Here is a 21,078-nt window from a genome sequence, read left to right as displayed (position 1 = left end):
CATTTTTTTTATGAATCTGAATGGTTGACTGTACACATCTCTCCGCTCCGCTTAGGTAGAGACCGGGCCTAACTTACGAAAAATTTACTAATGTAATAAGTGTCATTTACCTTTGTGAAGTTGTCAATTAATTAAGTAAGTAAAACTTACACTTGGGACACAGCGTCCTTTTTGTTAACAACTCAAAATAAGCTTTATTAACTTTAGAATAGCTAACAGAACGCGACGCACCCTGTTTCGTTGTAGTGAAAACTTATTGGACGATTTTAGGATGGGTAAAAACTTCAAGGTCGCTCGTCGACATGCTAATGTTAATAGTGCTCGGAGTGCCGATAGATGTGCCGAAAACTGAACTGATGTTAATAATTTTAATTTAGAGATTATGAAATTTTAATTTTTGACACTACAATTAATTTAATAAGTATCTAAAAAAAAAAAACTGACTTCGTCTTTGTTGGTGTTAGCTGGCGGGCGTGCTCTGCCTTTTTGGAGTGTTTTTTTTGTTAAAACTGACTTTAAAGCGCTCTAAGGGGTGCCGTGCGTGTGTCGGCGAGCGCCGGCACAGACGGGGTCCATACTTGTATAGTTTAAATAACTTGTTACAAATAACTACAAACTTGACATTGGCTGATCTTTATAAAGCCATATTATTATTTCATAGTTTCAAGTTTTCGCTTTTGTCGGCAGTCCCCACAGACTATCATTGTTTTTTTACTAAACTAATATCAACCGTATGTCAAAGTCAATAAAGCTAAGATTAAGTTGTTACAAAAAAGACGCAGAGTCTCAGCCCCACCCAACTCTGTAGGAATGCATCGAACCACAATGTTTTTTTTGGTGCGCTGGGAATAATTTTGAAGATTCATGTAGTGTTTACCAATTTGCCCTTTTTTAAGAGGGGTCTCTCCGTCACTCGCTTCATACAAACGTAGTTCCAATTTCATTTGAATATTAAGCAACCAAAGTCCATGAAATTTTGCATACATATTCTAGAAACTTATATCTGTATCTTGCTTAATATTCAAATGAAATTGGAACTACGATTGTATGAAGCGAGTGACGGAGAGAGCCCTGTTAAGCCAATTATCCTCATATCTATCATATGTCAAAGTAATAAAGCTGAGTTAAAGTAGTGACATAAAAATCGCTTCGTCTCAGCTGCACTCATCTCTGTAGGTATGCATCGGACCATTGTAGGGTTTTTTGTGTGCTGAGAATAATTTGGAAGATTCACGTGGGTGTTTGCCAATTTGCACTTTTTTAAGCCAATTCAGGATTAGTACCCGCAGGAATTGTCTACTCTTCACATCGTTTGTGACACCACATTGGCACCGACTCCAAAAATAAGATAATACAGGGTGTTTGGTAATTAGTATAAATGACGACATGTACCCATGCTACTACTTTGATCTGATAAATACAATGCTGAAGTATAATGACGAAATAAAATTATAAAAAATTCCATACAATATTTTTTTTAAGTCAAAATTTTCATGACCCTAACGTGCCCTACTCACTGAGATCGTTGGCTCCGCCTATTTAAAGATGGTCAACGATCTCAGTGAGTTAGGGCACGTTAGGCTCATGAAAATTTTGACATCAATGACATTTTAATGTTGACGAAATGTGAACTCGTGCTAAGGGCACTCTAGCACTAGTTTAAGCCCGCGATTACACCTGTAAGTTTTACTCACGTACGCATTCGTAACTTACGTAGTTAATTTACATAACAACAAATTTACTAATGAAAATTTACTTTTATGAGTGTTTACATTAGTAAAGTGGTCGTAAGTTAAACACGTAAGTTACTTACGTGAGTAAAACTTACAGGTGTAATCGCGGGCTTAAACTAGTACTAGAGTGCCCTTAGCACGAGTTCACATTTCGTCAACATTAACGTTACTGTAACTATTCTTATACTTTCTAACTTCTCTATTTTAAAGCCGAAAATTCTACTTGGTGGGCTGCCTGTAAATATATTGAAGAACTCGAACCTTAAAATAAGGCAGTTAAGGTTCATTTTTCTTTGACGCTTTAAAGTTTTGACACTCAAAATCTATCAGTCGCCGAGATGTACGTTCGGCCTCAGAATTCGAGTAGCGATTCCGCGAAACTATTGCTTAAAAAACCTGTCGTACTTATGACCTTTTTCTATAAACACGCCACACGCACCTAACGCATGTGCATAACCGTGCCACGCGAATATGATCATTAAGATGCTAAACGACTTACGGCCTTTGACTGTATCTACTCTTACTAAGCCAAGGACGCACAAGTCACCAGCACTGCAAGAGACACATTAAAAAAACCAACAAAATCCGTTTTCTATTCTTTTTTGAAGGCTGAACTATGTTTCATAAAAGTTATATAAAAACTTTCTCGGTTGAAATTTATCGAAAAAAAAAAAACCAAATACAGTATGTTTTGCATGGTCCTTTCTACGCTATAAATAATTATAGCGTATAGGGGTTACGTAGTAATCAGGAGTTAGGGGTCAAAAATAGCGTCTTTAGGGGTTCACTAAGTGTGAATGGTTTAAAAAGGTGTCAAATTAGCGTAGTCCAAATAGGGGTTAGGTTCGAATTAGGGGTCAAATTAGCGTAATTAAGAGTAATACCGGAAGAGTAATTAATATTCCCAGCACACGTTTAGCATAATTAATAAAGGCTAGCGTACATTGAGGCAGTTTATCTCTAAAGCCTGAAACATAGCAAATGCGCGCGTATTTGTGTACTATTCAAAACATATAGAACTGTATAAAAAACGTCACACACGAAAGTATTTTATTTTTTATTTTCGCTCTTATAATTGTTTCTAACATTGATTTAATTAGGAATTATATGCTCAACGCTGATATAGAGCTAATATTTCCGCGCAGTTTTTCAGGAAAAGAGAATTTTCGCGCTTACAACAATTTTACAACACGTTTTTCTCTTATAGCAAACCATGCAAGTGTCCTCGCTCGCTTTAGCCTCTTAGCTCGGGTCGAAGACAATGCGCGCGCGAAAACAAAAAAAGTGGGATTAAATATAATAATATTCGCAATTTTGGGAGATTTTAGTCAAACAAACCTCTACCAATATAAAACATCTCTATAACCTATCCACGGAATGTAGTTAATTTAGTATAGCGCTGTCTCTGTTTGGCTTTACGTAACAGACAGAGAGCGCTGTACTAAACTCATTCCGCAGACAGGGTAGATAGTGTAAACATCTTGCAACCCTTGTAGCTTTAGTTTTAAGTTAACGTTAATTATAACAACTAAATCATTGTTTCGCAATCAGAAAGTGCACAATAGTAGCCAATTTGAATAAATGACTTTGACTTTATACAGTTTTATTGAAACTTTTACGAGCAGCGTTGGACACGACGCCGTCGCGCATTGCGTATGTTACAGGCTTGAAAAAAATGGTGAAAAGAAACCCAAACTCACCGCCAATCCCTCCGAATCCCCTCACAAACTGGCTTCCCTCTTGACTCTTGTCGGTGATGATCTCTAGAGTCGCTCCAAACGACTTGTAGTTGTTAGCGAGCCACTCCAGTAGCGGCTGGCACTCCACTAGCTCGAGCTCCACTCCCGTCTGGCGAAAAAAGTGTGTACGGGTCATTCATTTAATCAGGATTCATGATTAATAGCGCTGGTAACTCACAGGTTGATTTTCACGTAAAGAATTTTCCCATTTTTCGGTTTATATGAAATCAGGGATGTGTGTTCTCGCACGCGCTCTCCTTAGCTCGGGTCGATGACTGTACGAGCGCGATATTTAAACAACAAAGCGAGATCAAATTTTTCAAAGTAAGATAACTATACCAAGGGGGATATCATAAAAGGGCTTTACCTGTAAATTCTTAAATGGATTTTTATTTATTTTTATGCATAATAGTTTTTGATATATCATGCAAAATGTCGGAAAAAATAGCCCAGTACGGAACCCTCAGTGCGCGAGTCTTGGCCGATTTTTTTTTATTTGATTTATTTATAATTAAATAAGATACCTACATGATATTTACATTTTATGACTCTCGCCAAACTGGTGGGCCGGTGTATTACCATTGATTCAGTTAAAGATAGTTAATCTTAGTTGGAGGTGAAAGGGGAGTATTTGGAGAAATTAAAAAAAAAATATGGGGTTACTCACTTCCTTGTCGGTGAAATGTGACTTGTCCTTCTCTTGTTCGGGCGTCAGGTGTAGGATGGTCTCCTGGTTGGTCGCGTGGGATTTGAGCACGTATCTGAAATTTTGTTATGCATTCCTAATTTTTTTTTAGGGTTCCGTACCTCAAAAGGTAAAACGGAACCCTTACAGGATCACTTTGTCGTCTGTCCGTCTGTCGTGTCCGTCAAGAAAACCCATAAGGTACTTCTCGACTCTCGTTGACCTAAAATTATGAAATTTGGCAGGCAGGTAGGTCTTGTAGCACAAGTAAAGGAATAAATCCGAAAACCATGAATTTGTGGTTACACCATAGATAAAATAATTTATGTGTTTCAATTTTCAAAGCAAGATAGGGCTTTACCTGTATATTCTAAATCAGATTTTTTTTTACATATTTTTATGCATAAGTTTTTGATTTATCGTGCAAAATGTCGGAAATAATACCCGAGTACGGAATCCTCAGTACGCAGTCTGACTCGCACTTGACTGGTTTTTTACTCAGATACAAGATAGTCCTTGACTGCAATCTCACCTAGTGGTAAGTGATGATAAGTCTTGCATGGATGCATATTTATCATCGAACAAGTTTTACACTTGTTCGATGTTAAAAATTTGTAACACCCCCGACAAGTGAAGGTTACAGTAACTAGAAAAGAGCTGATAACTTTCAAACGGCTGAACCGATTTTCCTTGGATTATAGCTAAGAACACTCTCGATCAAGCCCCCTTTTAAACAAAAAAAAAAAACTAAATTAAAATCAGTTCCTTAATTTAGGAGCTACGATGTCACAGACAGATACACAGATACACACGTTAAAAAATAAAAGATTTGTAGACTTACCGTTGTATGTCGAGGTTCTCCCAGCAGATCAGTGTTTCGACGGCACCGAGTTCGAGGGCGCGAAGGGTGTCGTCCACGCCGAAGCAGTACTTGCCCGTGTCCTGGGAACGATGAGAAAACGAATCATTAGGGGGGATCTATCTTACACCGCGACCGACGGGGGGCTCGCAGGGACTTGGCGCACACCCACGCACAACATATTTGTGCATGCAGTGCATTTCGCCGATCTGTATAAAATGCACTGCATGACGACACACGAGTGATTACGTGGTGAGACACTTGCGCGGCTGGAATAGTTTAAAGCGAATTGTAATTAATATACACTGGACAGCAAATAAACCGGGCCACCCGCTACCTTGGCAGTTTGATTCGATTTTCTCAAAAAGTATAAAACTTACAACTATCAAAATTATACCTGCAGAAAGTGCATTTCATGATGAATAAAATGAGTGAAAATTCATTGAGATTAATCAATTAATTAAGTGTTTATTAAGGATTTTAGAAAGAAGAGTCGTTTTCCAGCCATGTTAATCGTTAGTAATCATGAAATGAAAACAAAAATTAAAGCCAGAAACAAAAATAAAATTAAAAAAAAGTTTTTGGTCAGTATTCAGTATTCCTTCCCTTTGCTCGGATAATGCTTTATATAGTCACTAGTTTCGTAACTTTGTAAAAGTAGTCTACGTGTTATTTTGATTTATGATCTATGTTACTGTTAAGTTTTATCAAAACCTAATTAATATTTTCAACATAAATGAGCAACAAACATCGTATTATCCATCTACCCCCATAAACTTTCGCGTTTACTGTAAAATCTAGTGCGGAGTTTTTTGCAAAGGACAATGCCCATTCAAGTATGAACAAATGTACTGTCTTCAAGATTTTTGTATCACCATCAAATCAAATTCTATCTGTTCAATGACATCATCAGAATATTTGTAGAAAAAATGAACGCAAACGGTTTCCGCATTTCAGAGATATTAACCATAAAAATGTCAATATTTTGAGGTTAGGTTCAGCTAGAAAGTCAAAAAAGGGTCTTTATATGCTTAACAAAAACAGTCAGTTTCAGATTTTTTTCAACAAAATAGTCGAGTGATAGCAGAGAATGGAAAATATAGCATTTTACAAATACTTACCTACTCGATTAACACCGATGACAGAACTCTAAAAATGTTCTGTTATAATAATTAGCATGAATGATTGGATAGTAATTAGGAAATAATAAAACACCCTTATTGGATACAGGAAGTGGCAATTTGCAGGGCACATAGTTCGAAAAAACGATAGGCATTGGGGTCCCAAAAGTGTTGGCATGGCTACCTCGTAGCAGAAAGCGCAGCGTTGAAAGACCCCTACCACTACTCGGCGGCGTATGACCGTGGTGTGTGGAAGTCCCTACAAGAGACCTATGTCCAACCGTGGACGTCTATCGGTTGATAATGATGAAGGTTGCATACCTAGCTTTATGAGACCAGATAATATACATCTAGTGGGAGGCTTTGGCTCAAAATCAAAATCGTTTATTCAAAATAGGTACCTACTATAATTGTACACCTTTTGTTTGTCCGATTTTTTAGATTTGAAAGATGATATAATGGTGATAATTAATTACATAAACTTAAAACTCAAGCTACGAGGGTTCCAAACGCGCCCAAGTCTGAGAAGAGCCCACAACAAACTCTGTGTGTGGCTGTGGCTAGTTACCACCCTACTGGATAATTGACTCTGCTATGAGCAAAGTCCTACTGCTACGTGATTTGGAACTAATGTGTTGGCAACACTGATGTAAGCGTGCTTCCATCTAAGCTATATCACCACTTACTGTCAGGTGAGAATCCAGCCGAGGGCTAAATTCGCAGAAAATAAAACAATGTATAGGAAAAATATAAAAAATGATTTATTCTTCTAAAAATATGTTGTTTAAAAAAAGAGCTGGAGCACTAATATTATTAAAACGTGCCCAGCTCAGGAACCATAAAATACACAAGACATGTGCACAGCAACCCACGGTTCTTTTTCCTACCAGACATGAGCAGTAGTATCCTACTATGGCGCCTAGAGTATTTCTTACGTTTTCATTTTTGTTCACTAAAATATATGTGTAATATATTTTGCTGGATACATGCCTAGACTTTATTCTTCCTCTAACTAAATAATTATTATTAACACTCAATACTAATGGCAAATCTTCCTCAAATTCTTCCGATACTTCTATGAGATAATTACCGTTTTGTCGTATATGTTCGCCATAGTAGGATCTAACTTGTTTTAGCTGATATGAACCTAAAGCAAACCTTTTTAGGTCTACGAGCTCAAGTTTGGGAAAGTCTGCCAATTGTGGTATATTACCATCGATTGCTGTAAAAGGAGCGCGCCGTCTATTAATATTTTCCGTAATAACGAATTCGGCTAGGTGATTCTCTATATGTAGCCTTTGTCGTGCTATTGCCAAATACTCTACATCTTCTGGACGATCTTCTATTAATGGGTGAAACTTATTAGTAAGAGCACATGCAATTCTAAAATCGTCCATCACGTGTGACATAGCACGATTAAAAAACTCTTGTCGTAGAAGTTTAAAATCACGTTTTATTCTGCCATTTACAATTTCTACTACCCATCGGCACATGGTGATACATCTAGATTTGTTGCTTTGCATGGTTGTGAGTTGATGTTCACCTTCCATTAAAGATTCTGGTATATAAGCCTTGTAACCTAGAGCTTGCAGATTAGGCACAACATCCCGAAACCCTCTGTCTAGGATGAATATATCACCAGTTCTGAAAAACATATTTATTCGGCTTTCTTCATTTGCTAACTCTTCAGAAAGAATGGTCGAGTCATTTTTCGTTGCTTTGTATGGTCCTAAACATTCTAAAATATTACCATCGCAACATACAATCATAAAAGGTTTTATGAGATTAGTAAACTTGTGAAGGCTGTATGTGTCTTTTTGGAATTTATAATTGCTGCTACTCTGAACATAAACATATGTTCCGTCACATATTACAATTGCTGGTTTAACATCTCCAGGTAGTTCAGAATTTCCAAAAAGTCCCTCAGGTATTATTTTATTCCTAGCAGCCACATTAACTACTGTTGTGCATCCAAAGCCCAAACATAAAGGCACAAATTCTTGTGATAAACAGTTTCGCACTTTATTCATATACCTTTCTAGAGTGCTGCGAGGTATATTAAAAAATTCAGAGAGCCGTTCATTACTGTCCCCAGTTCTGATTTTTGCTAAGTATATGCTTAGTGCCAAACATGCTGATGGTACTTGTTGACTGAGGGATGGTAACATTAACAGTAGTTCTTGTAACTGCTCTATTGTAAATCCGAGCCAAAAATGACACATTTTTGCATCCAAATTAGTGATATCTGTGAAATCTATTTTTCTTTCAGCTGATCTTTGCATTAGTGCCAACATATTGTCCATTTGGTGCCCAGTGAAGTCATTATAGGGAGCCAATAATTCATTCCATGAGTTACTATTTAAATGGAAGTTACAAATCCGGGCACTCAATGGGACATATATTTTATAGCGACATAACAACAATTCCTTCACTACTGATGGTATCAACAGCCGCTCCGTGTTGTTGCAGTCACTGAATAAGCAATGGTTTGGCGTAGCGGCAACACGTCTGTATGAGTTGGAATAAACTTTATTAGGTGCCCTCAATGTTGGTTGACTGGAGTTTTGTACTGGCATTGGAGGTGGTATAGGTATATTAATTTCTTGTTCACTTAGATCTTGCGACAATGCAGAGGTTGTTTGAGTGGAGTTCATATTTTGTACTGGCAGTGAGGGTACGGAAATATTAATTTCTCCAGGGCCAGGAGTGGTAGAAATCTCCAATCGTTGAACATCATGGAGTTGCTGTCGTTCGACTGTTCTTGTAGCAGCCATCCAGCATGCACAGCAAACTCTTTCCATTCGTGTCACCTGTAAGGTCAAATTATATTATCCTGGGTGGTCAGCCATTGAAAATAGTAGATTGTATCATAAGGGAGCAAAGTAATATTTTTACGGCGAGGGCGCTTTTTTGAATCCAGAGTGAAGTGAGGGATTGTAGAGTAGAATCCCGAACGTAGCGAGGGATTCAAAGTACGTCACCCGAGCCAATAATATTTTGCGCCCTAGTGATACACTCTACTTTTCATCATCCTCTATGAGGAAATTAAAGACGTCTCATATATTATTGTATCTAATATTATAACTAAATAAAACATAGATTAACAAGTAAATTCAAATTAAATAGTACATAATATCTACTAATAAAACAACTGAAAACTTATATTTACACTTGCAAAACAAAAACACGTATTTCTAATGAATTTCTTTTAGGGTTCCGTACCTCAAAAGGAAAAACGAAACCCTTATAGGGTCATTTTGTCTGTCTGTCTGTCTGTCAGTCAGTCAGTCAGACAATCAGTCAGTTCAGTCAGTCAATCAGTCAATCAGTCAGTTCAGTCAGTCAGTTCAGTCAGTCAGTCAGTCAGTTCAGTCAGTCAGTCAGTCATTCAGTCAGTTCAGTCAGTCAGTCAGTCAGACAGTCAGTCACTCAGACAGTCAGTCAGTCAGTTCAAACAATATTTGTGTTCGATAGTAATAGTTCGATTTCTTTGGCGCTGAACACTAAGATGTTTCAAATTCAAAAAGCGCGCGGCAAAGATAATTGCGGCGCACTTACGAGTATAAGTGCGCCGCAATTATCTTTGCCGCGCACGTATTACTCATTAAAGAAAACACCACCTTTGGGTGCACTTAAAGGCGAACCAAGTCGTCCTTCTCGAATAGATGGGATGAAAAAAATATTATCATTGGAGTTTTCTATCACGAAACTCTTAGTAGCAGCAAATATATAGAAAGTTGGTAGTAAGACATCCCTGTTTCTCAGAGATCACGCGAAGCCGTTAGTCCTGGTTACTATCACATTGTTAATTCTAGATTCATTACCTGGTGTGGAGCGATCCATTGCAGAATAATGTTTCTTTGAAAGCAATCTAATGGCACTCGACGTGATTTTGATCTCAATATAGAAACTCCACAAGCATAGCAGACACTCTGATGTCCTACTCTGGGAGTCTGTGATCCATGGGGTAAAAGGGCATTTTGCAACAACATGAAACATTCATGGCACAAAATACTGTCTGATGTCAACTAAAAAAAAAAATATATTAAATATAAATTGTATATTGTACTCAAGTAAAAAAATCATATAAAATCAAAATATCATATAATAACTTTATTTATAATTATAAGAGAACTTGTTATCTAGTAATAAAATATAATAATAATAATAATCAATAGTTACCGGAGTCGGAGAGGTCCAGTTTCGTAAAACGTTCGTGATATTGTCAGGAATTTCGGACAATACAATCCTACGCATAAATGGCCGCAAGCTGAGGGAGCAGTTAATACATGACCTGTTACTTGCCATGCCGCACACACTTTTCGGCGCGCGACGTCACAATATGTTATTTTCAAAAGATTTTAGCAGTAACGGAGGAACTTAGGCTCAACTCAGCGCGTTTCAAACACAAACCGAAAGAAAAAACACTAATGATGATGATGTTTATTTTATCGATTTTATCCCTTTCAGGAAAGGCAAAGGTCGTAGACTATGCAGCCTGAAAAAAAAATTCTAAATATAATCTAAACAAACAAAAAATATGGCGTTTTGAACATAGACAGTATAGACTAGGGCTATGTACTTTTGCCGATAAAAATAAATCGATTCGAGTTTCATCGACTATTTTTCTTCGAATTATGTACCTACATTAAAACGTGTTATTAATTACTCCGAATTTGAGAGGTTTAAAAAAATCACAATCACAATAAAAATAAAGACAATATTATTCATACAGTAAAAAGAGTTCTAAATATAATAATAAACAATTCAGAATAACAAAACTTAAATTAAAAAATCGATATCGTAAGCCTAGATAATCGATATAACAAACAATAATATTATTTCACCCTTTACAAAAATAGACATCCCTTTTCAAACAAATGAATTTTCTTCATTTTGTGACAAATGAATGACAATCACAAATGACTAACTACAATAATGGCGTACATAATAGCCGGAAGTTTAAAAATACTTTTATTTACGAAAAAAATAATCCCAAAACAAATATTCTTGAAACTTATAGAGAAATCATGTTTTTATTTTAGCTTTAATAAATAAATAAAATATTTAGGGTACAATGCTTCTTGTGAGAGTACTGCCCATGGGCATTGTCCTTTGATGGTGAATAATAGGGTAAGGTTGCAATCATTGGACCAGCGCTTTGTTTGGACCACTTAGGTTTCTCTAAAACCAACAGTCATAAAAATAGTCCGTTATAACAAGACGCTAGCTATTTGACCCCGCACCCGGCGGCCGGCCCCTCAACCTTCAGTGCCGCCGCAGGCTTCGTTGAGGCAGGACGTACGTCGGTGTGTTTCACGAGCTCCCGATGTAAAATTAATGCGACATTCTTAACCATGTAAGTACAGATTTGTAAGGTATTTTCAACTCAATTATTTTTATTAGCTTGGCATATTTATCTGTTCGGCTAACTTACTAATAACATGCCACAAAATATTTAAACTTATTTTTAAATTTTGTTTTGATTGCGATCACAGTGAGTTGCCATCAATGGACCCATGTAAGTTTCTCCCATTGAACCGGTCCAATCAAAGAAACTTCTAAAATAGTAATTTTATTTCTTTTTTTTGTTTTAGCATGGCGAAGCGAGGCCACTATTATAAGTGGAATGAAGGCAGCATGAAATTAGCATTGTTGGCTTTGAGTAAGAAAGAAGCTGGTTTGAATGAAGCTAGCAGGATATTTGGTGTGCCTAAAGCAACGTTAAAAAGAAGATTTGACAGCAAGAATGTGAAAGCTAAAGGGGAAAAGCAGATTGTAGGCTCCGAAGGAGATCTCACACCCGATTTGGAAAAAAAGTTAGTAAATCATATTTTGGAGATGGAACGTTGTTTATACGGCATCATACCAACTGACGTCAGAAGTTTGGCTTTTAAAATAGCAGAGAAAAATGGTTTGAAGCACAGATTTAATAAAGAAAAAGAAATGGCCGGTAAAAAATGGTATTATGGATTTCTAAAGCGTCATCCTGAAATAAGTCTGAGACAACCAAGAGCAACTTCGTTTAATAGAGCTACAGCCTTTAATAAACCAACAGTGAATGACTTTTTTGAAAAGTTAGAACGAGTTATGGACGAACATGGTATAAACGATCCAAGAAATATTTTTAACGTAGATGAGACAGGCCTCTCTGCGGTTCAAAGAAAACCCAGAAAAATACTGGCGCAGAGAGGGAAACATCAAGTTGGGGCTATTACGAGTGGTGAACGTGGCACCACTACAACAGCTGTATGTTGTGCAAGCGCATCTGGGAATTTTATTCCTCCAATTTTCAAACGGAAACGTGCTAAAGATGAGCTACAAGATGGTGCACCGCCGGGCTCAATATTCGCATTTAATCCTGACAGTGGTTATATAAACAAAGAAATTTTCTTTGTCTGGATTCAGCACTTTGTGGAAACTGTAAAGCCATCTCCTGAAAAGAAGGTCCTTTTGATACTTGATGGGCACACAAGCCACACAAAAAACCTAGAAGCTATTGAATATGCGAAAAACCACAATGTTGTGCTACTATCACTTCCCGCACACACTTCAGATAAACTTCAACCACTTGACACATCTTTCTTCAGACCATTGAGCTATTATTTTATAGATGAGACGGAAAAATGGTTGCGCAGTAACCCTGGGCGATGCGTTACAGCATTTCAGATCTCGATGCTTTTTGGAAGAGCTTATGCCCGAGCAGCATCTGTAGGAAATGCTGTAAGTGGATTTGAGAAATGTGGTATTTGGCCACTAAACAAAGACATTTTCCAAGACTACGAGTTCATCACAACAACGGACGACCACAATAATGAAGTTCAAAGTAATGACGAGAACATGGATGTAGATCCCTTCTATTTGATACCAGATGCTACAAGAACAACAAATACCATCAGGCTTATGGAGCAAAATCCAGGACCAAGTCAAAACCATCCAGATTTAAGTCATAGCTCTGAATCTCATTCACAAAATGCTCTGCAGCTTATCGCGTCTGATGTTCATTCAGCTGAACATACTGCACATGATCGAAACAATCAATCAATTCTAAGCACTAGCTCCGAAGTACCAATAACAGGTGAATCTTTAGGTGCAAATAAAGCTATTCAAGGATTGAGACAAGTAAGACGGCGACAAATTCAATGTTCTCTGGAGGAACAAACTTGTCCTGATATGGGCACTAGCTCTGAAAATCAAACAGAAAATGAACTTCAGCCACTTGTATCAGCTACCCATTCAGATTCAGAAATTCATGCTCTTACTGATCAGTCAGTTTCAACAGCTACTACCAGCAGACCAGAACCCAGCAAACAACCAGGTCCAAGCACTAGTTCCGATTTCCAAATAGCTAGTATATCTCCATGTGCAAAGAAGGTTATTCAAGAGCTAAGAAAAAGAAGCCGTTAACCCCAACGTGCGTTAGAACTAACGTCATCTCCATACAAAAGGGAATTAGAAGCAGCCAAAAATAAAGCTAAATCAAAACCAACGAATTTTAAACAAAAAACTAAAAAAGTTAAAGCTGTTAAAGACGTTCCACAAGAAGAGTTGGAAAAGTGGTTTTGTAAGATTTGTGTTTTATGCTCGATTGAAGACATGATACAATGTCTAGTATGTAAATGTTGGGTGCATGAAGAGTGTGCTTGTGTAAAAAAGGGGATAAAGAAATATTTTTGTCCATCATGTCGCTGATTGATCTCAAAAACCAAAATTTGTATTATATTTAAGTATAGTTTTGTAATTTAATTCAAAATATTCAGTGACTTGTGTTTAATGTTGTTTTTTTGCTATATCTTTACTGCATATTTCTGCAAATGTTATGTTTTACAAACTTATAATAGGTATTAGGTTGTCAATGAATCAATCTCACATTTTAAGACTTGACTGATTGAGTACCATAGTTCAATGTTTATGTTAAAAGTTACAGTAAAGTCTTTTAATTACTATTACTAATAATTACTTTGTTATTTTGTGTCATATGTTGATTTTGTGTAATGTGGTTGGTGCATTAGGATATTTTTTGCGTACTCGCAGCAAATGCGAAGTTTCACATACTATTTTTTATTAGGTTAAGTGGTTCAACGACCAAACCCACAAAATACAATTTGAACTAGCTACCTATTTTATAGTCGTTGAAAACTTTTTAAAAAATAGATTAAAACTTGTTATAGTTGATTATTATTTAATGTAAAAGACTTTTCAATTAGACTGCAAAAAAGAAATAAAGACTGTATTTAGTAATGATCTTTAGCCTTTTATTTACTAAAATCCTTGGGTGCCATGAATGGACCAGTCCATAAAATTTCCTAAGTCCAATTATAGCAACTAGGTGGTTCAATCAAGGAGACAGTGGTCCAAACAAGGCAACCACCCCAAAAATATTTTTTTGTATTTTGTGTATTTATACTTAAAGTAAAAAATCTGATATAACAGCTGTGAATACTTGGGTATAAGGCCTAAGAAACTGTTGAGTCATATGTCCATATACTCTAATATTTTTGGTGATATGGCAGTTTTAAGTTAAGTGGTCCAATGATTGCAACCTTACCCTATTTCAATTGTCTTTTAGAATCAAGAAGAAAAGGACAAACCTGAAGTAATAGAAATAGAAAGGACAATTAGTAACGACGGTCTTCAACCAACTATTACTGAAATTATACCTGAAACCGACATGGATATATTAAGGAAATCTTTAGAAGATAATAATACTGATGACAATGTAGAAATACAAACAGAAGGTGATCATCCAATACGGAAGAAAAACAAACGAGTTCTAAAAAAAAGCTATGTTGATTTTTTAAGTGATGATGATTTTGATTGGGACTCAACGTCGTGGAAAGAAACAGATGAGTCTTCAAGTGATCAAAGAATAGCGAAGAAAAAGAAAATAAGCATAAAAGATGGAAAAGTAGGAGATGCAGGATTAAAAAAGAAAAGAACAAATAAGAAAAAGGTACGAAAAGATGCTAGATCAAAGGGCGTTCAATATGTTAAGGCAGATGGTTCAATTGTGAAAGAAAGAAATATGAAACCGAATCCTTGCTTGGACAAAAACTGTCCCTATAACTGTAAAGAAATACCCTCAGAAAAGAGAATGGCCATATTTAAACATTTTTGGGAATTATCTACAAAAAGAAAAAAACAGTGGATCATATCTATGTCTTCTAAACAAACCATAAAAAGGAAGAGATCCAAAGACTCTAATTACAGGAATAATACATTCTTTTATTTCATAAATGATGGAGAAGGTCGGCGACAAGTTTGTTTAAAGTTCCTCATGAACACTCTTGATATCAGTCAAAGATACATTTATTATACATTGACGACACAGGAACTTGGTATGGCGAAAGAAGAAGGAAGAGGAAAATGCATTCCCACCAACAAAACATCTAACGCAATCAAAGAATCAGTAAAATCCTTTATCAAAAGGTTACCTGCTATACCATCGCACTACTGCCGAAAGGATAGCACAAAACTATATCTGCCTGTTGAATTCAAAAATATTAAAAATTTATACTGCTGTTATAAAGAAGACCTAATTAGTAAAGGAGTGGATGTTGTAAGTGAAAAAGTATTCCGTCTAATATTCACTACTGATTTTAATATTGGGTTTCACGTACCTAAAAAGGACAAATGCATAAAGTGCCTGCGTTTTGAAGGCCAGAAGCCAGAGGATTGTGCCGAATTGCAAGCTCATTTAGACGAAAAGGAGGCATCGAAAAAGCGGTTGGATTGTCATCGACAATTAGGTAAAGAAAACCCTTCCATTCTGTGCACTTCTTTTGACCTCCAGAAAGTTCTCAATACGCCTCATGGCAATAATATGTTACTGTTTTATTCTAGAAAGTATGCTGTTTTTAATTTATGTTAAAAATAGTGGCTTAAGGCAATTCGTATTAAGCGACATTTATCTTCTTAATTAAAGGTCCGTTTTATATGGTATAAGCATCAACACCTTGACGTTTTCAAATTAATATAAATTAAATTTACTCCATTCCAATAGCTGAAGAAGTTTTTTTGTTATGATTTTTTTTCGGAAATTTTAAACTTTAAATGGCTCTCCTGTAAAGTTGCAAAAATGTCGCTTAAACCAAATAGCCTTACACCCCTCGATATTAATGACATTTGCAATAAAATTAACAGATTTATATACCCACTTCGACGTTTAAGACAAACTGTATCACTGGAAGCAGCATTTTCTGCATATCATGGGTATATTATGTCGAACCTTCGCTATGGTATTGTGATATGGGGATCTTCAATTGACTTTAACAAACTTTTTATAGTGCAGAAGAAGTGTATCAGAAGTATCCTTCTTATGAAACCAACTGACTCATGCAGATTAATATTTAAAAAATATAAACTCCTCACATTGCCGTCTTTATACATATATGAAACGTCTGTGTTCGTACATAAGAATTTGGAGTATTTTGTCAAAAAATCCGATGTAAACCAAAATAGTATTACAAGGAAACAAGATAACTAATACTGCCACAATACAATCTTAGACAAACTCAAAAATCGCCTTACGCAATGAGCATTCAAATTTATAATAAATTAATTAGATATAAATATAAAAAAGCTACCGACGATATTTTTTAAAAGGAAGCTCTTTCAGTGGTTGTGCGATAAATCGTTCTACTCTATTTCAGATTTCCTTAATTATATATCTTGGAAATCATAGTGCTTCATTTAGTTTAGACATAAAATTAGTTTTTGTAATTTTATATAATTCTAGTTTACTATGTAGTTGTAATTTTATAGAATAAAATTTGATAGTATTAATATGTAAAGAATATAGAAATAATCAACATTGAGTAATATACCCTACATTATTTGTTATAATCATCGATGGTTATAATACAAATAAAAAATACCTGTAGAGTATATTATTAATATTTGCATACTGAAGTTTCAGTAAATATGCAGGGACTATTTTAGATTAGGTATAAGATCTTTGTTAACCACCCATATTTAGCAAATAAATCAATTTCAATTTCAATTTCAAAGTATTAACAGAAAACGGAAATGTAGTATCGCCAGAAGCCACGACTAAGTTCGCCAATTTGTTTATGAAAAAGCAAGCGATCATCAATTGACCAAAGAGGAATGTAGCACTGATTTTCGGGTATCGTTGACTTGAGACACGTCCCCGTCAAATTAGATGTACAAGTGTAAATTAAAAATTTTCAACACCCCCGACAAATCATTTTCAAATAAATAATTATGTATATCTAGGCAACGTCCATCTTGACAGCTTGACATTTGTCAATTGACATAATATTATGAACCTAACGGTTATGTAACCTTCTTTTCTACAAGAAAACTAGAAAAGAGCTGATAACTCTTAAACGGCTGAACCAATTTTTTTGGATTATAGCTAAGAACACTCTCGATTAAGCCACCTTTCAAACAAAAAAAACTGAATTAAAATCGGTTCATTCGTTTAGGCGCTACGATGCCACAGACAGATACACAGATACACAGACACACAGATACACACGTCAAACTTATAAGACCCCTCTTTTTGGGTCGGGGGTTAAAAAAAATGGATAACGCAAGTTATCATTCTGTACAGTTGAATAAACCATCCATACAAGCCAACCGTATAGCTGATATTAAATAATGGCCACTTAGAAATAATATTTTTTACGAAGATCATTGGCGTAAGTGCCAATTACTTGAATCAGTGCAACGAAACAAGTCTCCACCCATATATGAGATTGGTGAAACGGTCATGAAGTATTAAGGCTTCCACCTTACCATTGCACTCTAAATCCCATAAAAATGATGTGGGATATAATGAAGCAGAAAGTTGCCAAGAAGAATGTTAATAGACCTCCAAGGATATCAAGTCGATCAGAGGAAGCATTATCAGAAATTGTTGCAGCTGAATGGCGAAAATGTTGCGAGCATGTAATAAAAATTGAAAATGATTTCAATAATCAAGACAGGTTCATAGAAATTGCAAGAGAAGCGATTTATTATAAATAAATAAATGCCTTTGTCTTCATCATCATCCTTAGATGAAGAAGAAAATATGCAAGTGGAGTATTTAGAACCATTTTTAGCTCCGTCACCGACAATTTTTTTTTCGTTTTTTTTTCAAGAAGTAATATTATGTTTTAGTTTGTTTTCAAGAATAAATATTAGTCAAATAACGAAAACAACAATACAAAAAAAGGGCTGTGAAAACATAACTAGAGCGTACCAACCATACGTCCACTACGTATGGTTAGTACGCCCGAGGTAGCTCCTCGAATGACTCTCACGGTCCTTGCCCCGTTGCATGAAAACGAAAATGAGGCCCAAGCGAAAACTGTCGAGACACCAGCTGAAAGGTCCACTATCATCACCAACAATTTTTTTTTCGTTTTTTTTTTCGAAAAGTAATATTATGTTTCAGTTTGTTTTCAAGAAGAAATAAATTGTTTCAGTTTTTTCATTCCGCTTTGGAACTTAGAATAATTTAGTGAAGGTAAGGCGGCCACTACTTATAAATGTGCAAGTATTAAATGTAATTTTTTGGTGTCTTCTGTAAACTGCCGTTACGACTGAGTACACATCGTTTCATTTTTTGATTTAATTTAATCAGTTTCCTCAAATTCCCCTCACTATCTAAGTTCAACTATTTTATTCCCACTAGTTCAACGGTGCAACTAATCAGTTGAACTAGTGGGAACGAGCGTTTCATTCTACTATCGTCACCGACAATTTTTTTTTCGTTTTTTTTTTTTTTCAAGAAGAAATATTTTGTTTTAGTTTGTTATCAAGAAGAAATATTAGTCAAAATAATGAAAACAACAATACAAAAAGAGGTCTGTGAAAACATAACTAGAGCGTACCAACCATACGTCCACTACGTATGGTTAGTACGCCCGAGGTAGCTCGTCGAATGACTCTCACGGTCCTTGCCCCGTTGCATAAAAACGAAAATGAGGCCCAAGCGAAAACTGTCGAGACACCAGCTGAAAGGTCCACTATCATCACCAACATATATTTTTTTTTCGTTTTTTTTTTTCGAAAAGTAATATTATGTTTCAGTTTGTTTTCATAAAGAAATAAATTGTTTCAGTTTTTTCATTCCGCTTTGGAACTTAGAATAATTTAGTGAAGGTAAGGCGGCCACTACTTATAAATGTGCAAGTATTAAATGTAATTTTTTGGTGTCTTCTGTAAACTGCCGTTACGACTGAGTACACATCGTTTCATTTTTTGATTTAATTTAATCAGTTTCCTCAAATTCCCCTCACTATCTAAGTTCAACTATTTTATTCCCACTAGTTCAACGGTGCAACTAATCAGTTGAACTAGTGGGAACGAGCGTTTCATTCTACTATCGTCACCGACAATTTTTTTTTCGTTTTTTTTTTCAAGAAGAAATATTTTGTTTTAGTTTGTTATCAAGAAGAAATATTAGTCAAAATAATGAAAACAACAATACAAAAAAAGGTCTGTGAAAACATAACTAGAGCGTACCAACCATACGTCCACTACGTATGGTTAGTACGCCCGAGGTAGCTCGTCGAATGACTCTCACGGTCCTTGCCCCGTTGCATAAAAACGAAAATGAGGCCCAAGCGAAAACTGTCGAGACACCAGCTGAAAGGTCCACTATCATCACCAACATATATTTTTTTTTCGTTTTTTTTTTTCGAAAAGTAATATTATGTTTCAGTTTGTTTTCATAAAGAAATAAATTGTTTCAGTTTTTTCATTCCGCTTTGGAACTTAGAATAATTTAGTGAAGGTAAGACGGCCACTACTTATAAATGTGCAAGTATTAAATGTAATTTTACGGTGTCTTCTGTAAACTGCCGTTACGACCGAGTACTCCTTTGCGGCATCTTACAGACACCAAAATATGAGGCTACGAGAGACAAAACGTTTGTAACGCCACACCGCCTCAGCCAATCGCAACGCGCCAACGCCAACCAGACTATCCGAGTCAAGCCGAGCCAAACGCCGGCCAATCATAGCCTAGCGGCCATTGAACGCCAACGCCAGCGCCATTGACAGCCGAACGCCACTCAGCAACAACTGCCGAATGCCTTCGGTGGGGATAACGCCATATAAAGCCATGCGAGCTCATTTTTAGGATTATTATTGTATCGTACGCATTATAAGCTGAAATACTGCCGGTCTCTGTAAATAAGTGTAATAAGTGTGTAATAAATGTGTAATAAGTAAATAAGTGTAGTAGTAACAAATATATGAGAGTAATTATTAGTGTGTTGAGTGAAGTGATAAAATAAATTAGTGCGATTATACTGATTTGCTCTTTTTATTTAAACCCACTGTTTCATCTCAGAAGTGGGATTAATAAAGAAAGTTATGATGCATAATCGCGCCAATTAACGATTCGGCAAATACATGCCGGCTACTTTGTTCCTCCGCAAGAGGGAAACGAATCACCGTGTAAAAATCAAGCGACAATGAAGATCGTCCACTTCTGGGGACCGGAAGGTCCTTAGAAGAGTTTTGAACCGGAGGTACATTCATCTGCAGCGTGCATGGTTTCTACGCCCGATGGCAACCTACCCTCAACTTCTACGCGTAATAACTGAGGTATGATCCATCCATTATTCCATTTCAAATTTTAATCCCGTTTTTATTAATGATATTGATGCATAGTGTAATGAGGTTGATCGTGTTTGTAACCTCTACTGATGAGATGACCGTGAAAGGTTAATATTGCTAACACCCTGTTTGAGGTTATGAAATTAGTATTAGGGCACGCGGGTTATGATAGGTGGTCATTATACGCTCGCGGATAGAGTGAATGGTTTGAGTGATAGCTAAAGCTAAAAATATAACTATAATTTGTGGCATATCTGACCGTCATATAAAGGTTTAGGTTTAAAGACGTATTCTCATAAAAAAAGGTCATTTACATGAGAAAATAAAGTTTACAATATTCGCCATTTAATGAAGTACTCAT

At 36.1% G+C, this 21,078-nt stretch overlaps 2 protein-coding genes and 1 long non-coding RNA gene across 5 annotated transcripts in view; 1 reads left to right on the top strand and 2 right to left on the bottom strand.

The window, feature by feature from the left end:
• The window catches only part of LOC123878623 (eukaryotic peptide chain release factor subunit 1), a 51,567-nt gene that overhangs the window by 9,834 nt on the left and 20,655 nt on the right, over positions 1–21,078 (bottom strand). For all 3 annotated transcript variants that reach the window (XM_045925927.1, XM_045925928.1, XM_045925929.1), the window contains exons 6-8: positions 4,999–5,099; positions 4,140–4,233; positions 3,434–3,581 (exon numbers count right to left, since the gene is read on the bottom strand). In XM_045925927.1, coding sequence (XP_045781883.1) covers positions 3,434–3,581; positions 4,140–4,233; positions 4,999–5,099 — 343 coding nt within the window. The remainder of the gene's footprint in view (positions 1–3,433; positions 3,582–4,139; positions 4,234–4,998; positions 5,100–21,078) is intronic.
• Positions 1,629–6,109, top strand: LOC123878738. Its single transcript, XR_006798864.1, has 2 exons — positions 1,629–1,694; positions 5,825–6,109. It is a non-coding gene; the product is annotated as an uncharacterized LOC123878738 (long non-coding RNA).
• LOC123878594 lies at positions 6,694–10,468 on the bottom strand. Its single transcript, XM_045925885.1, has 3 exons — positions 10,320–10,468; positions 9,962–10,165; positions 6,694–8,947 (listed from the first exon to the last, which is right to left on the bottom strand). The coding sequence occupies exons 1-3, from the start codon at positions 10,443–10,445 to the stop codon at positions 6,899–6,901; spliced, it is 2,379 nt and encodes a 792-aa protein (XP_045781841.1). The 5' UTR covers positions 10,446–10,468; the 3' UTR covers positions 6,694–6,898.

The sequence above is a fragment of the Maniola jurtina genome, chromosome 26, assembly GCF_905333055.1.
Source record: "Maniola jurtina chromosome 26, ilManJurt1.1, whole genome shotgun sequence".
NCBI classification, from domain to species: Eukaryota; Metazoa; Arthropoda; class Insecta; order Lepidoptera; family Nymphalidae; genus Maniola; species Maniola jurtina.
This window is presented reverse-complemented; position numbering and strand designations above follow the sequence as displayed.